The sequence below is a fragment of the Beauveria bassiana genome, assembly GCF_000280675.1.
Source record: "Beauveria bassiana ARSEF 2860 unplaced genomic scaffold BBA_S00046, whole genome shotgun sequence".
NCBI lineage: Eukaryota > Fungi > Ascomycota > Sordariomycetes > Hypocreales > Cordycipitaceae > Beauveria > Beauveria bassiana.
The window spans coordinates 117,990-144,382 of record NW_007930881.1 but is presented as its reverse complement, the minus strand read 5'-3'; the positions used below and the strand labels follow the sequence as shown (position 1 = coordinate 144,382).

Here is a 26,393-nt window from a genome sequence, read left to right as displayed (position 1 = left end):
ACAGTAAGTAACTAGGCCAGTAGTTTTCATAATAGCATTACCTACTTATCCTCCTAGAATACTTATATAGATATAGTTGATTTCATTGGTTTCTCTTACTGATACAAGACTTATATTGCTGTTGGTCTATTGAACTATATAACTAAGCTATAGACGTAGTATACTAATATAGTAGGTAGTAGATATAGAGATGAAAATCATTAGTCGAGAGGATATAATCAAGTGATATTAGAGTACTACTCCTAATTGAAAGCTACGGGGCTATAGACCTAGGCAAGTAAACAAGTTAACTATATTAAGACGAGCTAACTATCTACACTGTACAGTAAAGAATATTTCGACGTGTAGATAAGGTAGGGCCTACGTTATCACATCAGGTCAGAAGTTACTCCATAGTGGATATCTCGGATTCGCGAGAGGCCTTCTTACTTATTAAAGCTACGTCAATAGTTATAATACTCTACTATGCGAGTATTATAACATTTTTCATGTATCTGTCCTATAAATACGTAGCTTCACTCCAATCTATATAGACACCTCTAGCTCTCTAGCTACATTCACTCTCGCCGGTCAAACAGTTCTTAACTTTGACACTCGCTGTTTCAGTCTTTCTCTCACCTTCTTTCCACCTATTCACCTTTTACTCAACTCTTCGTTCGATATTAACCTCATCTATCAAGAAAATGAAGTACTCGATCATTCCGGCTATAGCTACTGCCACTATTGTTGGTGCCTTGCCACAGGGCGGCCCTGATAACGCGGCCAAGGCCAAGCTCCCGTTCCTGACCGAGCCTCTTTATAACGGCATGTACTGCCGTGACACGCGGTCACCAAGCTGGTTCACGCTAAGCGATCGCGGCTGCGGCACCCAGCGGTTCTGTGAGGCCTTTGACAACCAGGACGAGCTACAGGCGGACGGCATGGGCGAGCCCGAGTACAAGAGCGCTCAGGACTGCTTTGACGCCCACGAGCCTAAGCCGGCGCTAGCAGGATCAGCTTTCCCCCCTGCGGTCTAGGCGCTGAAGGAGCGGGAAAGGATAGGGGTTTGGGTTGTTAGGGTGGGATGACAGGCCAGCTTTTCTTTCCAATGAACATGCCTATCTAGTTTTCTTTTCCCCCTTTGTTCTGTCTCGCTGGGCTATGTGGAATAAGGAGTGCTAAATAGAGAGACGTACTATATAAAGGCAAAGAAGGACGTTCAAGTCTTGGTAGTCTAGATCTCCACTTATCAATCTTTCAATCTTAACATCGATTTCACTACGAAAAGTAAGTCTTTCAACGGACTGACTACCTTGCTCAAGTACTCAGCTATCTTGTAGCTATTGACGGAATTCACTTACTGGCCGACTATGAATCATCGGACAACCTTTCCCTTACAGCTTCTCTAGTGGGTCGTCGGCAGAGACCCAATCGACTAAATCAACTACACGGCATTCATCAATTTAGAGTAAGTGTAGATTATTAATCAAACTTCAAATGTAGTATATCAACGGACACCTCAAATGTAGCTGATTTCAGGGTAGTTGACTTCAGTGTATGTGGTTTGTGACGGCAGCCTCTGGAGTGGCGGGATAGTGGGGCAGCGCACGATAGCACTGAACGCGTCTTCACGACCACGCGCCTGCTCCAACCTGTTTGCTCTTGATCTTAGTATTCTAGAAATATATTGGCACTATGTCTTGATTTGATCTCATATGGCTCGTGTCAAGGTTGGTCACAGTGACGCTAACCATCCCCTTGCATTAAAGAGTGTCGGAGACTATTTCGTTTAGAAGGACGTGGCATACGCTTTGCTGGTTGGTACCAAAAAAAAGGGGCTTCCCGAGGCTCTCCTGGTGTGAATCTACCCTTACCTGTACCCACTTCGGTCCCATCCATTTACTCTCTTCGCACTCGAATCGCGTCTTCCATAACCAGCTATTTACGCCATGGCGGCGAGCCACGATAGCTCCCGCCTTCTGAACTCATCATCATTGAGATGAATGCCCTTGACCTCTTTCTTCTCCTCTGTGAACGAGAGAAACAACGGATCTAAGTCGTTAAACTGCCAGCCCGAAACCACGACCTCAATACCTGACACATCCCAACTGTTTACGCCTGAAGATTACACCGTTGGGGAGCCACCATCTGTCCTCATAGCACCCGTGTATACCCTTCACTGTGGCTCACAGCGATACCAGCCACACGTCCCCCTGTCAGGGAACCGTGTCTAATTGAATGCCCTACCTTGATTTCGTGGAAATAGCTTTCTGCGAGAGCTTTCCTTACGGAGCTCTCCTTTTCTCTTTATGAACAATCACTTCATCCAAGTCGCACTCGACCTTGCTCGAGCCTTGTACCGTCACACCCCCGTAAGACGGCCCCGTAAGACGGCACCCGTAGCACAGTGATTCGGCCCGCAGTCGTTGCCTGCTTGTTATTTACTTCACCCTGTATAGATATATTAAAGAAAGATCGGTAGCTAGTAGTAGTTGCTGGCAATAGACCTGATGTATATGCCAATTATATGCTGTGTTTCTTACTTCTTGGTGTAAACAATGGTGTCTTCCACATTTTCAGCCCTCTTATAATCCTTCACCGTAGTGCTTCCACCTCTAAACACATATCCAAACCACATACGATCCTTTGGAGTTCCAGAGTTAATTGCTAGATTCATTATTAGCATTTCCACTCTAGCAAAACTCACGCTGAGAAGTACTATACCAGAATACGCAATCGTTGACCCGCATGCTTCAAAACCCTCACCGTGTTTTAAAACATATGCCGCCCACGTTTCCTTGTTGTACTCGTTATACTTGGCATTGTATCCTGCGATGACGTTGCTCGGAAACAGTCGCTCTCCGGCAACCCAATCCTGTGGATCGGGGAGCGGTAGGCGCTGGAATGTTGTGGCAGCCATGGCGTAAAGTGCAAAGTTATAATAAGGTATATAAGATTATCACGAAGTGGAAGATGGAGTAACATAAGAAGTAGTTCTGATAAAAGGTTAGAAGAAGGATATTAGGTTTACGAGGCTTGTTAAAGCTCCCCTTTTCTCTAGAAAAGGCTGCCTTTATATAGATAATAGACCTAGCAGTCTATTTACATCTATATACCATCTAAATTTAGTGATGTCATACATCTTAGCTTAATATCAGTAGACTAGGTATAATACTTAGCGATAAGTTAACTATTATTAGCCTACAGATACCCACTGACAGTAGAAAAACCGTTTTCAGTACCAACATAGGAAGAAAAGGCCGCTTGCAACCACAGCAAAGGAATGCAAAATAAAGGATATTTGCAAGCGGATTAATGAAGGAATTTAGGACTATAAAAAGAGGTCGATTTTCCGACCAGAAGCTTCTTTAAATAATTGTGCAAAATTGCTCTTTATTCGTGATTTGGTATTAGGTAATGCAGTCCCAACAGACCCACCTACCAGTCAAGACGCGAGAAAACGCGACAGGACACGACTACTTGCGTAGAGATGGGATTCATTTTCTGCGTAGTCTATTTATTATATATTTTTAGGGATGTTGGCAGTCACTGACTCCATGTTCTCAAAACAATTTCCCACTTTTGGCATTTTGAACCAGCAAAATTCCCAACTATTATGGCCCCGAGTATGTATTACCAGAGGTTAATTACCACGTTGCAGAGTAGGTCGCGGGATCCCCTTGGCTTGGCCGCGCACGCTCGGATCAAACGGCGGCGCCTTGCTGCTCATGCGCCCGTCGGGAATGGCCGTGGAGCCTGACACGCACGTGCCGTTTCTAAAGGCAATGTTGGCCGCCTGCCGCCACGACTCGGCGACATCCAGCACCATTTCGCGCGTGTAAAACAGTCGACAGTTGGCCGCCTCGTACTTGAAGTGCAAGGGAAAGCCGTCTGGGTCGTCGCCGCTGTAGGCGTTGCGCACGTTGACGGAGCCGCCGTTGGCAGGGTCCTCGAGGAAGGGCAGGATGGGCGGGTCGCCAATGTCGGGAATGGTTCGTTGAACATCTTTGATAATCTTGCGGCCAGTCCTGTCGCGCTGAGCGCCCTTGACCAGTCCTTTGATGAGATCCTTATTCTCGGCATTCTGCAACACTTCCGATCCCTTGACACCTCCAATCGCCTGCATGGGTTTGTTCAGGGGCCGGCCGCCGAGCGCAATGGTGCGGATGCCAAAGTTGCGCACCATCAGACCCGTGAAAATAGTGCACGCCGAAGCGCAAGTTCCGTCCGTCAGGATAACCATGTTCTCGGGCTGCCACGGCGGTTGGGGCGCCGTGCGGTTCTCGCCCGGTTCGTAGCCACGCAGGAACACGTCCGGGTTATCAAAGTACCGAGCAGTAGGGTCTCTGTGAAAGGGGGCCGTCATCTTCTGGCCCTTGACCGGCCGGGTTTCGAAAAAGGCGTCTGGCTCCTCGACAGTCTTATTGCCGGGCGCCAATGGCGGATTCTCGGAGCCGACGAGCAGCTCCACCGACTCGTTGAAGCTCAGAGCCTTGCCGGTAAGCTCGAGGCCACCGTTCAAGCGGTATCGATCAAAGTCGTCAAAGGGAGCGCCGGGGAAAAAGGTGGTATAGGCAAAGTCGGCTAAATCCAACGAGCCGCCGCCGTTGGCCGACATGTCGATGATGAGCTTGTCGCGACCCTGAGACTGGGCCGCCGAGGCCGTGCGGTCTACTACGTCGCCAAATTCGCGAACAAACGAGTTGAGATCGAAATCCGGCGAAGTAGGGTCAGGAACATTGAGAGGCACGAAGCTTAGGAAGGAAATGACGGTAGTGTCGCGCAACGCTGTATCGTTCAGAGTATAGCTAGCTACCATGTCGTTTGAGTGCTTGGCCAGTGGAAGCGGATATCCCGGAAGAGCAGAACTGGACGGCGGCGGCGGCGGCGGCGGCGGCTCTTGATTCTTTGGGTCGTCTGGGTTCCCTTGCTCTGGTGGTGGTGGTGGTGGTGGTGGTGGTGGTGGTCCCCTGTTTGGTGGTACTTCAAATCTCTCGCGAAAGTCCCGGCCATTCCTGATGCCACAGAGATCAGTCGTCGGGAGTGTAATGATGGAGTTGTCCACCACCCGCTCCGTGCCGTTCTTGTGCACAATGGTGTAGTTGTCGGGAACGTCGAATACCGACAAGACTGCGTCGGCGCCAGCTTGAGCAGCGTTTTGGGGGGCCGAGCCGAAAAGACTATTCATTTTTGCATCGGGGTCCTGGAGGCCCTGAGGAACTCGCAGCGCTTCGTTTTCCAAGAATTCGTACACATCCTGACCATCTATGGTCTCGATGGGAGACGCAGTGTATGTCACATTTCCCGGTGTAAAAATGTCCTGAGCGGCATACACCTGTGGCAGCTCTCGTCCATCCTCGGAGACTGATACCAGATCTAAGCCGTCCCGAACGGTTCGAAATGCGCTCAACAAGCCCGGCGTGTAGCCAAAATGGTTGTCATTAGTGGCGACGAACTGATTTGACGACTTTGTTAGCAATAGTTACGCAGTGTTGAGGGAAATTTTGTCCCGTCCTGCTTGCATACCAGGCTCTGAAGGTCCGTCATGACATCGAATTGTGTCTCGTATTCGTCGCGCTTTAGCTTTTGCTTCATGGCCTGTAACCCGCCCATCAAATCAACCCCTTCGAGTAGATACTCTTCTGGGGGATTTTTGAGAATCTCGATTGTGCTTTGATATTCAATGTAGGGCTGCAGGTAGTTGATGAGATCAATGTTGCGGTTCTTTGCTACTGGGACAGACTTGAGGCATGCCGTGCCTACGGACGGTCGCAAATCAAGGACTATGGGCTCTTCCGACGTCTCATTCCGCATAGCTTCGAACGCTTTGCTAATCATGGCGCATGGATCGTTATTATTGTTGTTGGTGTTTTGTATGCCAAATGCATTGCTGGTCGGGGGCGCTCTGACGGCTTTACTCATGAGATTTCGATATGGTGCCGTCCATAAAGTCGACCCGACCATTATTGCCGCGTGCGGTAACATTATGGCTGGGTATAGAAATTTGGATCGAGTGGTGGTGCCAAATAGGTAATATTCGAGAATGAAACAGTTTTGATTAGACTAGATCTGCAATGATCCGACGATTTACAGTGGCAAGCTAGAATACTATTTATAAGACGAACCATTGTCGTGGAAAATAAAGTTGTGTGCGTGGTGAAGAAGAAGAAAAAAAAAAGACAAAATGGTGGCTGGCGATGAAACGCGGCAAGCAAGAGTCCGGTTTCACTGGGTGAGTTCTGGTGTGCGCGAAGCCATCATGCAAACTGGCGGGTGAAACACCACCACCACCAGACGGAGGAAGCAGAAGCTAGAAAATGGTGCGAATAAGGCTCTTTTGTACAGTGGTAGAAACTTGTAGTGCGTTTCAGTTGGAATCACATCTGCAACATATGAGCAAGTCGGTGGCTGTGACTTGGACTTGCTTGGCGAAAGAGACGCATTTCGTCTCTTCCTTGATCAGCCTTACCAACTATCTAGTGCAAGTGGTGGTGAAAATGCATCCGTAGTTGGAGAGAGATGATCTACCGTTGGTATAGGTGGACGAATAAGCGACCCTCAATAGTTGGCTAGATTGAAGATGAAGTCTAAATTCAGTAGACCGCTGTCAATTTAGTGTATACGCATTAAAACCTTTTTTACCACCTTTTTTTTAACTATGCGCCATCAACAAGCGCACCATTTCCCCTCAAACTTGTCAATGCAGCTGCACGGCTTTAACGGTATCCCTAGTACCCGAGTTGTTGTTGCGGGGGACATGAACCACATGAACCAGCCTTGGCCACGCCGTTGGGCATTGGCGCTCTTGGAAAAGGAACCTGTAAAGCGATGACTACTAACAAAGTTGCCTGATTATAACACGGAAACTTTAACAAGCCTCTTGAAAAAAGGCCAAGAACTAGGGCACTGCGAGTTTTTCAGCTGAAACATCTGCCCGGGACAATTGGTTCAAACGGTCCGAAGACGAAATCTGTGAATTGAAAGGAAAGACGAAACAATATCGCGAGATGCCTATACATTTGCTGACTCGAATGCACAACAAAAGAACGAGTCTCTATTCAATGACAACTCAATCGCTATCACTAGCACTGGTGCCTAGTTAGGCACGCTCCCCATGGCCAGCCACAGCACTTGCATCCGCCAAGTGACCGTTGCTTTGCTTGACCATGACGGCCTTTTGCAGGGCTGCTCTAGGCGGGAATCTCGCATTAAAGACCTCATCCATTTCCTCTAGCGTGCGGCCTCGTGTCTCGACGCCGAGAAAATACCACACGGCGGCATAGGTGAGGTTGAGGCCGACAAAGACAAAGTAATAGCGAAAGTCGATGGCTTCGAGGGCGACGGCTGTAACGTAGGTATTGTAAAGATTGGCACAGTTTGACAGAATGACGTGCTGAAAAATAAGTAATTAGCCTCTTTTTCTTTTTTCTTTTTCTTTTTTTTTTTTTTTGGTTGGCAGGAGAGCTAGGAGTGAAAAAGACAGAAAACGTACGATTCCCATTCCCTTGGCTCGCATCGGAGTGGACAAGACTTCGGCGCAGTAGGTGGCCGTAAGGGGCGTGTAGATGAAGGAGTAGGCACAACCAAAGAGAAAGATCTAACAGTGTTAGCCAGAATCATCATCTGTAGCCATCGTAGAAAATAAAAATAAAAATCAAAATAAAGATATAAAAAAAAACTTACAAAAGCAATACCTCCGTTGGTTATAGTCGAGCTTACATCCGTCTTGCCGCCTTCAAAGTAGCTCGAGAAGCCCGTGACGCCACCAAACAGGCCAGCCAGCACGATGCTGCCGACCCAGAGCTTGGTGCGGCGCCCGACACTGTCATTCAGCGCCGAGCCGGCCACCGCGCCGGCACCCGAGACAATCGTGTTGGCAAACGTCAGCAGCAGCTTTCTCTCGGGCGTCTTGACCCCGAGCAGCTTATACATGGACGGCAGGTAGTACGTGAGGACGGAATTGCCGCTCAGCTGCGCAAAGACGGACATGAAGGCCATCATGGCAAACCGCCAGCGCGCATTGTGCGAGTCGACCAGGCCGTAGTAGTTCCAGATACTGGTGGCGCTCTTCTTTTGCAGCTCGATGCCGGCCTCAAACTCGCGCAGCTCCAGCTGCACCATCGGGTGCTGCATGTCGCCGCCGCCGTGGTACTTTGCCAGGATGGCGGCGGCTTGGTCCTTTTTTCCCCACATGGTCAGCCAGCGCGGCGACTCGGGCACCAGGAGCGCGCCGGCGCAGATGAAGAGCGGCGGGATCAGCTGCAGGCCGAGAGGCAGGCGAAAGGCCGTTTCGCCGGGGGATTTTATGGCGGCGTATGCGACGCCGGTGGCGAGAATGGCGCCCGTGTAAAAGACTGTTGTTGTGCGTACGTTTGGCGATTAGCATTGACGGGGGGGTTGATGCCTGCGCGGGAGGCGAGGTAGGACTGGTCTTACAAGTGTTGTAGTAGCCGACGACGCGGGCGCGCCATTGCGGGGGTGCGAGTTCGAGCGCATAGGTCGGCGCGGAGGATGTGCCAATGGAAACACCAAAGCCGAGGACGAAACGGCCGCCGAGGAGGTAGGCGTCGGATCGGGCGGCAGTCTGGACGGCGGCGCCCACCATGATGAGGACGGAGCCGGTAATCATACCGGCGCGGCGACCGAAGCGATCGCAGATGGGGCCGGTAAAGAGGGAGCCAATCATGTTGCCAATGGTGTAAATCATAAAGATGCTATTCAGTCAGGATAATTTTTTTTTTAAAAAAAAAAAAAAAAAAAAAACAAAAGAGATTTAATTTATTATGTGTACTGTACTTACATGCCAGTAGCAGAGCCAAGCTCATTATGGTGAAAGTATTTTTGATACTGCGGCATGGCATTAATGGAGCTGAAAATAGACTAACATCATCCGTCAGCTTCTAATCAAACAGCAGCTCTTACAGAGGTCGTAAGTTGCATACTCCGTCAAACCCAGAAGCCGTGGCGTTGAGGGCCGCGACCAGCAAGATCAAGTATAGCTGAAAGCTCGTCTTGGACCAGGGATCGAGCGGCGCGGCGGTAATGGTTTCGTAATAGTTGGCGTTGCCCTGGATTTCGCGAATATCGGCCGCATCGTGCTTGTCAAAGGACGGGCGGTCATCTTGGGTCGTGGATATGTGCTGCAGCTCGGGCTGAGGGTCGTCGGCAGGTCTACCCATGGCTGAGGACACTTGATGAATTCAAGAGGATCAATGGGAGGGAGTGAGCAAGACTTCAAAGGATCTACAGAAAAAGGGAAGAGAAACTGGCATAGATTTTAATGACACGGGCTCAGCTAGTTTATCTTTTAGTTCCGTAGCGTGGTTAACCGTGGTGGGCTTGGTTGGCCCCCCACAGTACAGTACGGGCGTGACCCCCACCAGTGCGAGATGCTAAGTCTGGGGGTTTGTGGGGAAGTCGGAAGGTATTTCTTAGACGGATGCGAGGACTTGGGAACTGAATATGATTCGGACTAGGATGGTTTTGATTCGTTTGTTTTGTCCATGGCTTACGAGCTCTAGTCGTTTTAGTCCAACTTTTAACAGTATTATATTGCTGTCCAGTCGACCTGTTATGCCACCGTGGGGGTCACCGCGCTGATACGGTCGACTGCCGGATTGAGCAGCCCAGACTCTGCAGTAGGCTTCTTCTATAACCCCGCATTTGCTTCCAAGTCCACAGTAATGACGGATAAAAAGCTGCTTTACAAGGGGAAGCCCCCTCAATTTGTCTTGTGACATCTCGAAATCTCTCAAGTCTAACTCGACATCTAGGCAGCTCCCCAACGACACCTCGTAGCAGTAATTCATTCCATTGCCTTTCGAATGTAATTTTGCAAGTCCTTGTCAATCAGTTCCTCATACGCATTATGCTCTTTGTATCTAGTTATAGCGCCCTGTTCTCCCACAGCTGCCCAACTCCACTGCTGCCCCAGATCGCGGTAGTTGCACCCCGCATTTTGCTGTAACGTTTATTTCCTTTCCCCCCACCCAGCCTTGTCAATAGTTCATTTCGATGTGTTGAAGCCGCAAACACTAATGTAATCAGGTTGACATCACATGGAAGTGCATCTCATGCAACCCTCAAGCTCACCGCGTCAATGTTGCATTTTGGCTAAATGCGACATCTGGTAAGGCATCGCGGAAACCATAGGCTCTCGCATCTATCCCTTACCCTACTGGGCCCAATCGACGACATGATCGCTATGCAAGCCTCACCTTTATAAGCAAGCCGCGTCAGAATCTTGCAGATTCAGAAGTGTTCTACATGTCACTCTATTAAAGCGAGAGCATAGCGCACAAGATTATTGACATTAGCTTATTTGCGTATGAAAAGTGTTACACAGAGTTCGATGCCAAGACTCTGGCGTACTGACCGCGTCTTACCGGGACATTGCGGCCGATCGAGGTCAGCAAAACATACAGAATGGTATGCCGTACATTTTGCCGCTTCTCTGTTCACCACTGATTAGTCGAGTTTTATGAATAATACCAAGACGAGAACCGATTTCAGGGCAGAGGTGTTGCTGCGTGGTCTGGTTTTACTCATCACATATTGTCATGACATGAGACAACCACGGAGCCAGAGATGTGTGTTGCGCTGATTTGGTGATTTCTGTAGTTTGTATATGGGTGAGTTCAATGTAACAACACGTATGCAGTCACACATTGTCCGCCTCGCCCCTAGACGGCCGGCCGAGCTTAAACTCCAGAGGAGAACTCCATACAACGACCGCAGCCCGCATGGAGATCCTACGTCACTCTGAAGACGACACTATCTGAGCGAGGGCAGCGAACACGACCATAAACTCTGATGATGCGCTCTTTTTGCTGACCAGTAGGGGCTGGATGCAGAAAGGGAAGCGGTCCAAGATCATCGTGAACAGCCCAGACATCTACCTTGTTGCCTGCCTGCCAGCTGACAACAAGGGTATTCCTATCATCTTCCCGATAACCGCCGTTTTGGAAATAACCCGGGCTAGTAATAGTAACTGTCCGGGGTACGCGCTGCGGGGGGCTCGCCGTGTCCATTGTTGGATGTACAAGAAAGCACCTACTACATCGTTAATAAAAAATATTACAGTAATCGACGAGTACTTTGAGTTACTCACCTTTTCTCTGCGTGTGTAGGATTTGTTCGTCAGGAGATTGATTGAGTTAAAGATTAAAGCGCCTCTTTCAAGATCATAGAACGAGGACTAGGCTCTATATATATTCATCATGCGGAGGCATATCATGATTGAGTTTCTAGGGCAGCACATATCCAAGTGCAAGGAGGAACAGAGAATGGTCCAGACCGTCGTGTGATGGAAGCGCCGTCATACCCTGCATGGCGTACAGCCATTCTAAACGATTCAGCCAGCCGCATAACCGCTAAATGCTGCATGAAGCACAATGAATGGGACCTTTACCCAACCCACCAGGATGGAGGTTCTGTTCTGCTTACGACGAGTTTTGGTGACCTGGAGAGATGTAGAATTTTGTTACCTCATTTGTCTGGTATTTGGCTGTTCGTGAGCTGAAACTGGGAGTGCAACATTGAGACGCAGTAGTAGCACGGATGGGTGTGAGTGGTTCAGCTGGTCCAGCCGTTCCGATTAACAGCACTTCACCAGCGACCTATTTCGCATCATCAGAGAAAGTGCTAGGAAATACATGTAGAGCCAGCATGATACAACACTCACGCTATAGTAATGCGTAGATAGATTGCTAACATGCATCTACTGTAGGCATGGAGTATCACTACTCCGTTTCTTTATACGTCGACTGCCTGGCATTCGCGGCTTGCAAGACCCCACGGGGTATTTTTCCGCATCGGGATATAAAACTCTAGGTCCGTTAGCCAGTAGTTGTATCCTTCCGAGACATTAATATACAACAGTCAAGCAGACGAGGGCCGGGCATCTTTTCTCCAGTCATGTAGACATGGTTCTATATTGCGGCTTGGTGGCGTAAGACAAGCCCACCGACTAAAGACAATTGCGAGTGCTGGTTGGCGAAGCTGTTTTGGTCACGGCTCAGCGCTTCGGGTCGAGTATATACCAGTGCATCGGGTGTGCCAGTATATGTGTCCCAGCCCTCAACGTATGCTAGACTAGTTATAAACACCAGTATTGTTTCGCCCATTTGCGCATCAAAAGTGTCCCACAGATACTGAGGCCAAGGCCCTACCTAGCCGCGTATTCCGAGACCTTGCGACCTGTCGAGGCCAGCTTGATGTAGAGGGCGCTTTCGCTATCACGTAAGCCCTTGATCGCCTTTAAACCTGACTTTTGTAGCATTCTCTGGGTGCTTTCTAATCTATCTTTTATTTCCTTTTGTCCATATACTTCCAAGTAGTACTTTACCCTGTAATTGATTCGTAGGGCGAGGTAGCTGAAGAAAATTCACCTTGTAGGCCCCGATAGATGCCTCCACATACGTCAAGTCACGATCCCACCCCTTGCGGCCTCTAACAAGGCCACACCTAATAAAAATGCCTTCCTAAACTACCTCCGCCATAGGTATATCGACTTTCATTAAGATACGGCTAATCTACTTATGATACTTGGAGATATAACCAGTATTTTACACGAAAACATTATACCACGCTAGATGACAGTAGCGTCCACCTGATAATTATCATTCCATGGGCTTTCCGCCGGCCACCCACGAGCTTCATCTTTAGCTTGCGCCACGACGAGTGACTTGTAAAGCGAGGAAATTCTACCGCCGCCGGCTTCCTCGGTGCACTAATTTTTGTGTGTGTTGACGTTGTGCTAACTAACTAGCCTGTTCTGGTGAGCCGCTGGTAACTAGGCGACCGCGACTAAAGGCCTGCTGCAATGACCCAAGTTTTGTTTCCGCATGACAAAGTAACCAAGGCGAAATTATTATTTGTCCGTATCACACACCGTCTATTATCCCAAAATACTAGGCCATGAGTTAATAATTTTGCCAACAAAGAGATGTTGGCTACATTCCTTCTTCTTGGACGTATTACATCATTGCCTAGTCATTGACGCGTTGCGTCTCAGATCCAGCCAAAATAGTCATCTCATCATAGTGAATCATCACTATTATACTACACTCGTGCATTCATCCTTTTGCAGCTCATCATAATAAGTTATATAATTAGTTATATAGTAGCAGTCCCTGCATTAGTACAACCAACGCCTTTGATCCCCAGCCAGATCTGCAAATAACCAAGTTTTACCCATTACCATCACGATCTGTACCGGTGGTGACAGAACTGCGACGAAAATGGCTTCAGTTATAGCATACATCAAGGTAGCTCCGTTTTCTTTTCGCCCTTTACTACCGACAGACTCTAACACGCACAGAACACACTCGCCGAGAACTTGGGTGGACCTGCTCCTCAAATAGCCACGCATCAGTTTAGCCTTGACGATACCCCCGACCAATCCGGCAAGGTTGCCGTGGTCACCGGAGGCAGCGAGGGTAACGGATATGCCATTACTTACACATTGATCAAGCATAAAATTGCCAAGGTCTACATGCTATCGATATCCGAGGAAAAGGCCAAGAATGCAGTAGAGGCCATCGCCAAAGACATGGGAAACGAGGCTGGAGAAAAAGTTACCTGGCTGCAGTGTGATTTGAGTGACTGGAAGCGCGTCAAAGAAGTTGCAGAAAACATCAAAAAATCGACAGATCGTCTCGATATACTCATCAACAACGCCGGCAGGGGCATCATGACTTACCAACTCACAGACTACGGAGTCGATCGTCACATGGCCGTGAACCATATTGGCCACACCATTCTGACCTCGTATCTTCTTCCCTTGATGAAGAAGACTGCAAGTACCGGCTCGATTGTGAGAATCGTCAACATGTCGAGCAATCTGCACGAAAGTGTCCCAAGCAATCTCAAGTTCAAATCTGTGAATGACTTGAACCAAGACTTGGGCCCGAAAGAACAGTACGGCAGGTCTAAACTGGCGGGTATTCTCTATGCGCGGTATTTCAACCGAAAAGTAACAATGGCTGGGTATCCCAACATTTTGATGAACGCAACCCACCCAGGCATTGTGAGCACGAAACAAAGCAAACAAGATATCCACGAGCCGTGAGTATTTCCTCATTCCATCTAGGACGTCTTGTTCGGTAATGCTTACGTTACCAGATATCCTGTGGCCGGCTATGGCATGTCAGTAGGATTCGAACCATTCAAAAAAAGTCAGTTCCAGGGAGCTGTGAGCACGATTTTTGCGGCTACGACCACGAAAGAATCTGGTCAATACATCTGCCCTCCTGCTGTCCCAGAGCAGGGTAGCAGCATGTCGCAGAATGAAGAGTTGGCGGACGATTTAATGGACTTGACGAGAAAGGTCGTTGAGACGAAAACAGAACTAAAATTGGCCGAGTAGTTGCTAGTTTTATATAATTTATAAGATCCTCCTCGTTGAGATGATCAATCTCAGCCCTCTGCGGAGTTGGTTGATGTTGCATTGATGAGTGAATGACAGGATGAACCTAGAAACCGTTGTGCTTCGACGTCAATTGCCACTTTCAAGGGGTGTTCACAAGGTACCACTCTGGCTCCTCTTCCGTACACAAATTGAAGAAAATTTGGCTTTTAAACCATGCTGCCCCAATTTTGACGAGTCACCAGACCACGAGATACTTCCACGCCTTCAGTCACAGCTTGCCAAGCATCTGTTCGCCAGATGAATGCCCTCCACTCGCCAGCTTTCATCTCCTCCATTTGATCAGCCCGCATTGAAAACACAGCGCTCCTCGATTCCATGACATATTGGAAAGCGGATACACAGACGATTGCCTTGTCTAGCAGAACCTTGGGTGATGCGTGTGTGTTTGCGTAATAATTACCGCTGCCCGAGAGAATCGAATACAAGGAAGCTGGCGGCTTCAACGTGTACCCAATTTTCGTGTTCCAGAATAAGAGAATAAAATGCGGGAGGCGCTCGTGCTGGGCAGCAAAGGGGGGAAAGGCAATACTGTACTGGTTTATGTCTGTAAGCGGGACAAGAGATCCGCCCAACGAGTCCATGCCGAATGGAATCAGACCACACCAGATGCTGAGCATGGTAGTAAACTCGGAAACCCAAGGCTGCACAGAAAATTCTTTGGGCGCATGCACAGCATCAGCAGCAGGAGCATCAGTAACGCGCTCTGTTGGCGGGCGGGCCGTAGTGGTGATGACCCCACTGCATAGTTGAGAAAATACCCTGAGCAGCCAGTGTGCAGGATAGCCCATTTCAAACATGCTGATCATGAGGTGGATGACGGCGGTGAGATTAAGAGGTGCGTAGACTGGCGAGCCACTGAAGATTGGCCGCGGATAAGGTATGCAAATCTTGAGAAAATGGCCATGTATCCACTTCTCGAATGCGGCACGAGGCAGAAGCTGCGGGTAAGTCATCTGCTTTCTAGGCATTCAGTCCCAGATCATGTCGCCTTCGAATGCAAAGGAGCTGATCTTGCCTGCAAACATGCTCTTGAAGATGGGATTATCAGCAATGCTGGCTCCTGGTCGCCTGCGCACTGAAAAGTGGCTTTTGATGTGCTCCTCGTCATGCATGAGCAGATATTCGGATTGGAAAGCCTCGTGGTTCTCAAATTCGGGGGAATTAAGTAGGTTATTGAAGCGCAAGCTGGAGAGACTCTTGTCATTGAGCAGCGGCCGGGCCACTAAGAAGGTGGTGAGATGGCCGCCAATATAATCTCTGGAGTCATGGTTAGCCACCGCGCGCCAGTCATGTTGGGATATATATGTTGGCCTCACGGGATATTGCTCATGTGTATGTAGTCATAGGTCTGCGGGAATTTAGTCGGGTCCAAAGGCTCATCGGTCTTGGAGTTCTTTGGGTCAGGGCGTCTGTGTTCCAGCGCATTGTAGCGGATGCGCTCCATGATGTCCGTCATCTCCCCTACAATCATTTCCACTATCAATCTCTTCTGAGAATGCAGCTTCATGGTAGAGATTGTAATGACACGAAAAACATCAGCGAGGCGATCTATCGAGTTGTTCGTTTTGGCCTTGGCGCGCTCTCCGCTCTTGGATGCAAAATCCGCTGCCGACACCATCTCCAACGGGTCAAACTCGAGATAAGCACAGCTTCCACCCGGGATCTCGAGTTCATAATCAGCAACGTCATAGTCAATCAGCGTATTGTTGACGGCCCAGGTAGCATCTATTTGCTGCAGTAGCTTTTTGCCCTTGCCTGTCTTTTTGTATTCGGCCAGAGTGTCCGCAAGAGATGGCTCCCATTGTCTCGCGAGTGCCTGCGACGGGAACAAAGCTGCAAACTTCCTAAAGTCCTTCTTTTCTGGACCATCTGGACCTTTGTCGGGTGCAAGAGGATTCGGCGGGGGGGTTTTTTCCTCGATAAATTTCCTCACATGTGCTGGTTTGGAGATTGCAGGCCACGGGTTCTGCCACTGTCGGAGGATTCGAATCACAGCCTCTGTATCGCATGCATGAAGGTGGATAAATGAAAGAGGTTCCTTCTTGTTTTCAAGCCTCTCAATGAGATCTTGAATGTTGCTCTGCAACTTCTTTTGGACAAAGGGTGGGATGATCTGGCAAGCAAACACGTACGCCATGACGAGAAAATAGTCTGTCGGGTGAGGGCCTTTCGTCGTCATCTCCTTGTCAATCTCATGCATCATGTTAAAGAGAATTAGTGCCTTGGCTATTGATGCGTGCTTCAGATCCAACATGGTGATGTGAAGATGCCCAAAATTACGTTCCGAGTCGTCCTCCCTCACTCCCATTGAGGCAAGTGCAGCATATACATTTCATGCGTCTCCGCAACCAGCAAAGAGCAAAGATATGTCAAGCCTCTTGCCATTCTTATCAATTCCGAGTGGTTCTTTGAGCAACTCAGCCTGGTCGTGGCCAGAAGGGTAGTATTCAGCAACATTGGAGCTAAGTTGTGTCATTAGCGAGTCAAGGACACGAGAAGAGGGCAAGCATACAGCCATGACTTGAAGCGCGGTACATGATTCAGGATCTGTTTTCTGAGAGCACATTCATCAGCAACGGCAGCCTGGAGCTTTAGCGCAGATTCCAGCGATTCGGACAGCTCAATCCGGAGGTCTCGGTTGCTGATGGCGAGTAAGGCATCCCTGGCAGAGCTGAAGTCGCGTAGATGAAGGAAACATTTGGCGAGTCGAGCGTTGAGCTTATCAATCTTTGCAGCGTCGTTGGTCCCGGCAGCAGAAAGAGCCAATGCATGTTTGATGTATGTGATGGAACCCTTGTAATCCCCTGTTTCGTACTTGACAGCGGACGAGTTGGAGACGGGGGCTGGATCTTGCGGAGCAAGGGATGCCGCTAATTGGTATGCTTTTTCGGCTAGGGCTAATGTCAGAAGTAATCCAATAGAGTTCAGTTCTAGGACAGTTCAACCTTTGCGAGTTGGCCTGCTTTGTAAAATTCGTTGCCAGACGCTCTTGCCTTCTCGGCCGTGTCAGCGTCAGTGGCCGCCATTTCGCTCTGGGTACCGCAAAAGGGATTGCAGGTACATGAAGTCCTCGTATGGATAGCCAACATGTTCGAAGCGGCTTTGTCCCTCTTGTACTAGTGGAAAGCTATTATTAGAGTTGGGGCTTTCTGTTCGGTGGTATTCGTGAGGGGGTTGATGGAATGACCAGGAGCCCACTTTCCGATAGGCGGTGAGTTGCTCTGCGTCGATCAGTCGCGTCGCGCGCGTTAATGAACGCGTCACTTCAACGCATCTTAGAATAATTTCACCTCGATTACTACTGATCGACCAAGCGAGAGAAGCAAAATGGAAATTTGACAGAGCTAAGCAACTATTGCTATTCTTTCAAGTATAGAAACAGCCGTCTTGTTTAGTCGGTAGACGCCGACTCTGTTGGTGGCAGAGTTGCAAGAATAGCGCAGCTCGAGTACGTAATGCCCAGGGATGCCTCATTGCCATACTAGCATGATCTGTTAGCGCAAATTCACGTTCAATCTGCATGGTCAATACTTACCGCCGCGTAGAAGATCTGGGGTTCGCGTTGAACGGGTTTCGTGAGCCAATAGGTGGGCATTTTATTGAGGTAGGAACCCCATGATGTGTACAATTCGTTGTACTCCTCAAAGCCCTCCACTGGATAAGAACCGTGCAATTCGAGGCCAAATTTCTCTCCGACAATCCACTCTGAGGGTATCTCTTTGATAGGTTCCTCGTAATCCTCAAAATCCTCTTCGGCACGATCGTCTATTTGTACAACTGGTGCAATCTTGACATCGATGCCGAGAGCTTTGAAGGTTTCCCACAGGGCTGCGTCGACGCCCTTTAGTGTTTCAGGGAGAGGCACTTCTGTAGCGTTGTTGTAAGCGTAGACATGGGAGCACCAAAAGCCCAGCATACCCCCTGCAGAGCATCAAGTCAGCGCAAGTCGTCCATCATATTTTGATACCTGTTCAAGCGCACCTTGTCCAGAAAACGGATCCAGTGAGATCATCTTCTCCACAGCGCGGTATAACGGTAGGTGCGTCGGGTCCAGTGTCAAGTACTGTCCCGTCAAGCGCCCGGCCCCAGGGACCGCGAAGAGGTTGTAAGTCAGGGTGAGCCGGTTTCCGCCCGAAACCTCCATGACTTCGTGCTCGCAGTCGCTATAAAATGCCGCCCACTGGATATGCGCCGTCTTGTCTTGATTGGCAAGCATGCTCCAGTCAAAGGTCGTCTCTTCTCCTTCATGGCGAACCTTGAGCTGTCCGCCTTGGTGCTCGACGGGGAGACAAACCACAAGAGACCCAAACTGCATCGGAGAGCGAGGCGTGTCGACGTGGGCCTTGAACATGCCGGATGGACCCGAGTAGACCTATATACAGAAATTGAAAGTGTCAGATTTGTTCATCAGATCAACAAGTGCCCCCTGACACTTACATTGAGTTTGTATAGCCTCGCCTCCACAGCCCGGTGTGTGGCCGAATCCAAGTAGCTTGGGAGGAGTATCTGTGCAATCGTGTCCACAATTCCGAGAGAGGAAGGGTCAAAGGTACTGCAGAACTCATCTGGATTCATCTTCAGAGCCTTGCGGTAGGTCTCGTCGTATACATCCTGGCCACCCAAGCCAAAGGTCGCAGGCTGGCAGTCCTGGATCAGGGCACTAAGGGCATTCCGATCAGCTTGTTTGGAGACTGGAAGGGTCAATTTGCGACATGGAGACTCGTCATCTTCCGAGAGTCCGCTCACGTCCCATCGAATCGTAATTGGATCAGATTGCTGCGCCTGCTTCATGGCTGGTGCCGCCTCGCCAGCGCTCGAGATGGCGTTTGCGGCGATGGGAACTCGACCACCGCAAACATACGAATGCTTTTGCTCGGCCAAAACATTCTTGAGTTCCTTTAGAGCTGGAATCGACTCTGCTTCGGCCCTGGGTGCATACATTTTGGTTTGGTTCTCTGGATTGGACGTGGGCTGTTCTGTGCGAAAATGAGTTGGCCGAAAAGGAAGAGATGGAGGAGAAAGAGAAGGGGAAGAACGCCCTTTTTATAAGTTGATAGTGATGGCCAAGCTTGTCCGTTTGCACGCTTATAATGAGCTGTGCCGAGTTTGTTTATAGTGCCACCGTGCCAGGCAGCAACGACAAGGTAGTGCCGCAAAGTACCGAATTAGCCATGTGGGAAGGAACATGCGGCAAATTAATCACGACTGTCTCATGGTTCCTACCATTTACCGCCCTATCCTCAGTTGTTGTAGTGAATTTGTCAACAAGTGCTCACGACTGAGTACTTTCATCCTTGCTGTCGCTCGACTACAAGGCACATACTTGTGTGCTTTTGACCTGCGTCTTTCCATCTTGTCTTTTAGGGTAGAGTCTATCCACCATCAACACCACGTTCGTTGTTAAAGCCTCGGTAAATTTCACTCAGATCGGGAGTGCAAGTACAATATTTGCCAGTTTTTCTACTGCTTACATCACTAGCTGGGTACACGGAGGATGCCTTCAGGTCCAATTGCTTGCACAGCTCACCACCAGAACGTCGCAATGAAGCTTTCTTTGTTGGCGATGTGTCTCGGATCATTCCCTCTCACACCCCACAGTCAAGCTTTGTGCCGCACTGTGGCCCCTTGCTTCTGTGTAGTCTTGTCCAAAATGACGCTCACGCTGGCCGTGAAGACGCTGCTGCCTAGCTCTTGAAGCCTTTCACCATTGAGGCTGACGTCTATGTCTCCAACCAGGATGGATGTGCTCAGCAATGCCCGCATCGTCAACCACAGTGACCAGACCGAACACAACTGAAGATGGTCGTAATGTCGGCAAAGAAACGACCAAAAAGACTGTTGACGCAATCGAACAAGTGATGATAACTCTTGTGCCGGCTTCGAGGGAACCGGCAGCGACTTACAGCCCAATACCCCATGATGCGCCAATCACAAGGCAGTCTTCCATATCGAGGGAGAAGTAGAAGAGCACCAGGGCAGTGGGATCAAAACCATCAATATTATCATAATGGTTAGTTAGAAACTTCTTGTCAGAAACAGGCCCGCTTCTGCATAAACATGCGATGAAAGTGGTGGTGGGTGTCTAGAAGGGAAGGAAGATGGACAAAAGAGGAAATTCCAAAGTGAGTAGAACGCCATTGTCAATCTCCGCTCACTTTCTTTCCCTTTAAGTTCTTAAAGCCGTAAACTCAGTTACTTCAGACGACAGTCTCCAATGCTGCATCCGACTTTCAAGGAGTATTGAAGCATGTCCCTGCCATGTGGAGAGTCGCGGATGAGGGTGGACTGTCACCCGAAGTATCGTCAACGAGTGACATCCAGTGACCAACCGACAACTTTCTTTTCAATTTTGGTGTTTTAATATGGATGTATTCAAAATTTAAGAATATTGAGTAAATTGAGCGGATTGAGCGGATTGAGCATATTGCAGACGGTTTGGTACGATTGCTGTCATGGCCAGGCGCTTGCAAGTCCGCCATGTGATGTGTGTTTTTTGGCTGCTCCACTGCGATTTGGTGATAAATGTCTCTATCACCTTATGAAGTCGCATTCAATCCCAGTCTCTGAATACAAACACAAGGGATGGCCACGCAGTACTACATCGGGGCCATTCTCGGTCCTAGAACCACTTTTTGGGACTCAAGGTACGACGTTTCACGCATCAGGGACTTCACAAATCACGCACATCCTCACATACATGGATAAGATAAACGATGTTATCATTCAATTTTTTTAACCATACCACACCGCCGCCACGCAAATGCGGGTTCCGGCCACCCATTGCTTTTGTGCTGTGCCAACCCAAATCATGCTGTACTCTTAACGAGTCCGCAAACCGTGTACTCTTTGCGGAGAGAGTACAAAAAGACGATGCTCATAATAGTCAAGAGCCCGAGAAACACCTGAGAGATAATAATAAACTATAGTAATACCACGCTCGAAAGCAGAATGCAAGGCAAATCAAATGCATAACCATGCGAAGCCGTAGTGCGAACCGTCGGCCGTCATTAAAACATCATTATCGACAATAGGAAATAAACAGCGCCAAACTCCATACTCGTGTCAATCTCAAATAGCCGGGCCCGTATAGCACGGTCCACGTAGAAAGAAGCCCTTCTAGATAGGCGGCGTGAGGCAAACCATTCAATAAATCATCCCCAGATCGCAGTCGCAGAAACAAATCGGTCTGGCGTCTGCTGTGTGTGAAAAGCCATGTCGGCCGTCGATGTGCCCGTGAAAGGCGTAAAGCTGGGAGAGGCGGATCGCATCACAGACGGGGCTGTGGCATATTCGATCGTATTCACCCTGGCGACGCTCTCTTTGGCAGGAGAAGTAGGCGGCGATACCTGATACTTTTCGAGTATCTTGGCGTCGGTCGTGTCTACCTTGGGCCGCAGCGGCGTCTCCTGTGGAGACGTCTTGGCGCCGAAGAAGCAATATTTATTGACAAGCTCCTCGTAGGAGGAGTTGGCAATGGCCGTGCTAGGGGCCGCGGCCACAAATTGTGGCGCGCCAGAGATGGTGGCATCCGCGCCCTTGGTGTTGCCCTTCATATATAGAGTGTCGGCCTCCTTGGGGGACGCGTCCTTGCGAGACTTGACGGCATCCAGAGAAGCACCAAAGTCATAGCGATTGGCAAAAGCAGCCCCGCTAGGTGTGGCAAGCGATTTGATAATATTGTCGCTAGCCAGGTTGTTGAAGGACTTTGACTTGAGGCGGAGACCGGTGCCGCACTCACCGAGATACTCGTGCAGGGGCTGGTCGAATTGGAAGCCCGTGTGATCGGCAAAGTCGTCGAGCGACGCGGGCATCGAGATTGGCCTCGGGCCAGTCGAGTGGCTCTGTCGGCGGCTGCTGCGTGGCAGATTGCCAGCGGTCTTATTAGCGCCCTGAAACTGGCCTTTGCCGCGCTGAGGCAGGTGTTTCTTGTGGAAATCGACCTGAAAATTGGAGCCGTTGTTATTATCCCAGTACTCTTGGCCATTAACCGAGTAGCGAATGCAGAAGAAGAGCGTCTTGCTCTCTAGGTTGGCCGTATCTGCCAGCTGAATAGACACGGTAAAACGGTCGTGGCCAGCGGTGCCTTTGCGCGTGTCAATGGAGCTGGTATACTCCCCAGTGACTTCAGAAGTTGTCTTCCACCCATCCAGAGTGAAGCGGCAGGTAATGAGCTTCTCAAAAGCCAGGTTGGCGACGTCGATGGACGCCTGTAGAGACTGTTGATCCTTGGACAGCCAAACCTTTTCCAAACGAGCCGGCAAGGATCGGCGAATTAGGTTGTTGTCATGAGGAAAGTTGGTGGTGGCAAGCTCCCACTCAAAGGGGGGTGTTCGTGTCTGGGGGCCGTTTAGGAAAGGATACTCAGTGTCGCTTTCATAGGCTTCGACCGGAGACGAGCCAGCACTAACAGCTAGAGGCCGATCAACCTGGAGGAAGTGGCGAACGTGTTCAAGGTGTGAGTCAAAGTGGACAGCCTTGGAGAAGACGGGTGTGCCTGGCATGCTCAGGGGACGCCGGCGAGAGGAACCGCGTAAAGCAGGTCGAACAAGCTCGCCAGATTTCTTCCTGACCATTTGCGGCTTATAGCGGAGATCCTCTTCAGACTCTGAGGAAATGGTGGCCGAGTTGTCGGCGGATGTAGAAAAGCTGGCATGTGGCTCCGTGGCGGAGCGGCTGTGGCTAACCTTGGGGCCGGAACTGGGATAAGACGATAGATCCGAGGTGCTGAAGCCCATGCGCATGGGCGACAGGGCGAGGATAGCATTGGCCGCGTCGGCGAGGTTCTCATCCGAAGACAACGGCGTGCCTTGTGATATTTGACTTACAGCCTCTCGAAGGTGTTTCAAGTTATCCTCGGACGCGGCCTTGAACTCATCATCACTGCCAGAGGCAGACTCGGGAGGGGAAATGACGGCACCGGCAGGGATAAGGCGTACATCTGTGACGGGGGGAGGGGACTGTCGCAAGCTGGCAGTTGGAGGAGGCTGGACGGCTGTTGGTTGGTCGGTGCTAATAGTTGTGATGGAGGGTGAGCGACGGTGCTTGTTTAGGTACGAGGCCGAGTGCGGTAGTGAGGGACGAGGACCATTTTGAAAGGAAGAGCGTCGGCTGACGTCTGGAGAGGCAGAGATTGAGGAAGCGGGTGACCGAGAGGGCGGCGTATAAGGCATTGCCAGAGGCGGGCAGAGCCCTCTCGCGAAACAATTCGACTATGTTAAATTTAGACGGGGTGGGTGAATGAAGGGCGCTGTTCGACTAGCAGTGCCTATATGAGAAGCACTGTAGGATGAAGCGAATAGTTGGAAAGAAGAATTTGGCGATTAATACATGGGTGAGATGTCCAAACGGCTCTAGGGACTGGGGTGTGTTAGCGTATCGAACTGGGAGTGTCGTAGGTGGCAGCAGAAACGCGAATTTGCAATGCGAAAGAGTAATGATGATAAAGGTGATGCTCGGGAAAGAAATTTGAGATCCAAGTGTTGATGGAGTTGTAGATGGTTGCTGCTGGACGGTTGAACCTACGTCGGAGAGATCGGATGCGCCGCAGTGCAAGTGCCGTACAGAAACAAGGCTTGGGCAATATTCCAGCAACCAAACCAGGCAATTTGCGGTTAAAGCACGCTCGAGGATGCGAAGATGGGTATTAAAAAGACGGCAAGACGGGGACGACGGTGAGGTGGTCGTGAAGGGTATAAAGAAGAGAGAGATGTTGGTCGAGTGGTGGGCGACGCAGCAAACGGTACAGTGGACTGTAGAGCGAGGCGACGCCGGAAGCGACGAGCGGGTCGAGGCGGGTTTGACGACAAGAAGAGCAAACGACTCCGAAACCAAATTGGATAACGAGAATATCGAATTGAAGATGATTTAATGAGAAGAATAAACAACCCCTCGACCAGGACGACGAGAAGGGAAAAAAAAAATTCGGCCCTGCGTGGGGGAGGAGTGACGAAGAGGACGAAAAACAGGGAAAAAAGAGGTGGGGGAGGTGTGTTTTTGATGTTTTGGGCGTGGCGAGAGCACTACAAGGGCGTTGTAGGAGCCACTGAGAAGGAGGTCAAGGGGGCACCGAGGACGCTAGCTGAGGAGGCGGGGAGGGGAGTGGCTCTGGGGAGGTTTTAGTAAATTTAGTAATGTTTAGTGTTTACAGACGATGTTGCTGTTTTTTATTTTCCTTTTTTAAAAAATCGCTGCAACTAATTTGGTGGTTGTCAAATTCATGGAAGATTCCGTAGACGTCGTAGGTGCCACTAGAAGGTGCTGCCCGTTTGCACCGGTCAAAAGTATTTTGCCTCTCAAGCCACAACCGGCCATACCAAAATAATTAGCAACACCAGAACCTGCATCAACTAATTCTGCAGTAATCATGATAAAACAGCCCACTCCATCGCACATCACATCACCCTGTGGAGGCAACAGCCAATTCAGAGGGGCTCCTTGGGGCTCTCTCTGCCTATGCCTGCATATCACGGCCGATGGCGCGCAGCATATTGAGGCGCGTGCAGTCTATGCGGGCCAATTAGCGTGTCGTCTAGTGGGACAATGCTAGGATGGTATGCCAAAATCAAAGATGGGGGAGGGAGGAACAAAAAAAACTTGTTGCTGCTTTATTCCTTTATTAATCCTTTGCACAATCACGTTATCGTCACCCGGTTTGCCTCTGTTGTCGGGTTGCACTGCCGCCCGGCATCTAGCTTGATTTGATGTATTCACTTTGTGAACCACGACTTTTATCTCTCCTCTGTGAATTCTCATCTCGCCACACACAGTTATCACGTCCGCACAACTCCCGTGCCGCCGCTAGACAACCCACTGCCAGCGCCCTCGCCACCGAGCCCACACACCATGGCAGCATGGCAACATGGCCAGCGAATATTCATCACTTTTGTCCCAATGCAAGTTTGGACCCTGCACGGTGGCAAAAGAAAAAAAAAAAAAAAAAGAAGAGAGAGAGACGTGAGATGGCATTCTTCCACGGGGAAACATGAACTGTTGAGGGAATTAGCGAAAAATTCCCCATGCACAACGCCGCGCCGCCCCGCGCGCTCCAAGGAAATCCAAAACTCGGACTTCGGTTCGCTGCATCTCCGCCTCGTCTAATGAATACTGAAAACTTGGCACCCCATGGCTGGCTTCTACTAGTACCGACTGCTTAACTTATTAGTGAGCATGCCAACTTGGCCCGTTGTCGACACCATCTACTGGTACGAATACCTTGGGGGACGTCAGGACCCTGGAAATCTTAATCGTTGCAGCAAAGGAAATCAAGTGTGGTTTTTGCACATTGCTGTGCCTTGGTATGGACATTTCCGGATAGCCATGCACAATCTCCAGTCACACAAGCCTTCGTCATCGACCACAACGGTGTCTTTGAGTTTGCTCCTCTCACTGCAACGGCGCACCTTGATTAACCCAGACAAGAACCCAGACAGGGGTCCCAAACCACGGCCGCAGTTTTTACCATCCAATGGGTCGAGTCTGCATGGAGAAGAGAGCAGTCAACTTTCTCACGCCCTGCTTGCCCCTTCCAAATCTCGTTGCACTACCTTCTCTGGCCAATTCTCGCCGTGGCGCCGGGCTGGTACCGCCGGCTCCGGCACCGGTGGGGAACCATCCATGAAATAGACTGTGACGCCCAGTGGTCTAGATTATTGTCATCTCATCCGTCGGCGGTGCAGGTCAGTCCACTTTCAACATCGTGCGCTGTCTCGCCGACTATCAACGGCAGTTGTTTCCTTTCCAAGACAACTCTAGACAACTCTTCACGTCACTTTTCCGCCCGAATAGGCAATCTGGTGGCGGAATAGAAAGACTGCTGATGAGACATTTGCTGTTACCGGCCATCACTCGAATCTCCGACCAGTACGCTAACCTGAGTGCGGCTTGGCCTGCCCAGCGGTCCTGGTGCTGTTGCTGCGGCTGAAGCTAGACGGTAGTAAGAAGTTGCGGACCGCTGATAATACTAGCGAGCCTGTATTATTATTTA

At 49.8% G+C, this 26,393-nt stretch overlaps 10 protein-coding genes across 10 annotated transcripts; 2 read left to right on the top strand and 8 right to left on the bottom strand.

The window, feature by feature from the left end:
- Nucleotides 1-683: 683 nt before the first annotated feature.
- BBA_09172 (uncharacterized protein) lies at nt 684-1,016 on the top strand (the record flags this gene model as incomplete). The annotated part of the gene is made up of 1 exon (XM_008604269.1): nt 684-1,016. One exon carries the CDS (start codon nt 684-686, stop codon nt 1,014-1,016), a length of 333 nt encoding a protein of 110 aa, XP_008602491.1.
- Nucleotides 1,017-2,518: 1,502 nt separating this feature from the next.
- Nucleotides 2,519-2,899, bottom strand: BBA_09171 (uncharacterized protein; the record flags this gene model as incomplete). Its single annotated transcript, XM_008604268.1, has 2 exons — nt 2,519-2,646; nt 2,704-2,899. 2 exons carry the CDS (start codon nt 2,897-2,899, stop codon nt 2,519-2,521), a joined length of 324 nt encoding a protein of 107 aa, XP_008602490.1.
- A 723-nt stretch (nt 2,900-3,622) lies between these two features.
- BBA_09170 (peptidase S41 family protein) lies at nt 3,623-5,901 on the bottom strand (the record flags this gene model as incomplete). Its single annotated transcript, XM_008604267.1, has 2 exons — nt 3,623-5,434; nt 5,506-5,901. The coding sequence occupies 2 exons, from the start codon at nt 5,899-5,901 to the stop codon at nt 3,623-3,625; spliced, it is 2,208 nt and encodes a 735-aa protein (XP_008602489.1).
- Nucleotides 5,902-7,078: 1,177 nt separating this feature from the next.
- Nucleotides 7,079-9,158, bottom strand: BBA_09169 (Hexose transport-related protein, putative; the record flags this gene model as incomplete). The annotated part of the gene is made up of 6 exons (XM_008604266.1): nt 7,079-7,372; nt 7,472-7,576; nt 7,663-8,333; nt 8,416-8,693; nt 8,780-8,859; nt 8,922-9,158. 6 exons carry the CDS (start codon nt 9,156-9,158, stop codon nt 7,079-7,081), a joined length of 1,665 nt encoding a protein of 554 aa, XP_008602488.1.
- A 4,062-nt stretch (nt 9,159-13,220) lies between these two features.
- BBA_09168 (retinol dehydrogenase 12) lies at nt 13,221-14,347 on the top strand (the record flags this gene model as incomplete). Its single annotated transcript, XM_008604265.1, has 3 exons — nt 13,221-13,247; nt 13,301-14,046; nt 14,104-14,347. 3 exons carry the CDS (start codon nt 13,221-13,223, stop codon nt 14,345-14,347), a joined length of 1,017 nt encoding a protein of 338 aa, XP_008602487.1.
- Nucleotides 14,348-14,556: 209 nt separating this feature from the next.
- On the bottom strand, nt 14,557-15,363 carry BBA_09167 (tetratricopeptide-like protein; the record flags this gene model as incomplete). Its single annotated transcript, XM_008604264.1, has 1 exon — nt 14,557-15,363. One exon carries the CDS (start codon nt 15,361-15,363, stop codon nt 14,557-14,559), a length of 807 nt encoding a protein of 268 aa, XP_008602486.1.
- A 15-nt stretch (nt 15,364-15,378) lies between these two features.
- On the bottom strand, nt 15,379-16,664 carry BBA_09166 (tetratricopeptide-like protein; the record flags this gene model as incomplete). The annotated part of the gene is made up of 2 exons (XM_008604263.1): nt 15,379-15,667; nt 15,727-16,664. The coding sequence occupies 2 exons, from the start codon at nt 16,662-16,664 to the stop codon at nt 15,379-15,381; spliced, it is 1,227 nt and encodes a 408-aa protein (XP_008602485.1).
- Nucleotides 16,665-16,742: 78 nt separating this feature from the next.
- Nucleotides 16,743-17,499, bottom strand: BBA_09165 (tetratricopeptide-like protein; the record flags this gene model as incomplete). Its single annotated transcript, XM_008604262.1, has 3 exons — nt 16,743-16,872; nt 16,923-17,301; nt 17,472-17,499. The coding sequence occupies 3 exons, from the start codon at nt 17,497-17,499 to the stop codon at nt 16,743-16,745; spliced, it is 537 nt and encodes a 178-aa protein (XP_008602484.1).
- A 302-nt stretch (nt 17,500-17,801) lies between these two features.
- Nucleotides 17,802-19,351, bottom strand: BBA_09164 (oxidoreductase, 2OG-Fe(II) oxygenase family protein; the record flags this gene model as incomplete). Its single annotated transcript, XM_008604261.1, has 4 exons — nt 17,802-17,891; nt 17,946-18,331; nt 18,392-18,782; nt 18,848-19,351. 4 exons carry the CDS (start codon nt 19,349-19,351, stop codon nt 17,802-17,804), a joined length of 1,371 nt encoding a protein of 456 aa, XP_008602483.1.
- Nucleotides 19,352-21,561: 2,210 nt separating this feature from the next.
- BBA_09163 (carbohydrate-binding module family 21) lies at nt 21,562-23,580 on the bottom strand (the record flags this gene model as incomplete). The annotated part of the gene is made up of 1 exon (XM_008604260.1): nt 21,562-23,580. The coding sequence occupies one exon, from the start codon at nt 23,578-23,580 to the stop codon at nt 21,562-21,564; it is 2,019 nt and encodes a 672-aa protein (XP_008602482.1).
- Between the last annotated feature and the right edge of the window lie 2,813 nt (nt 23,581-26,393).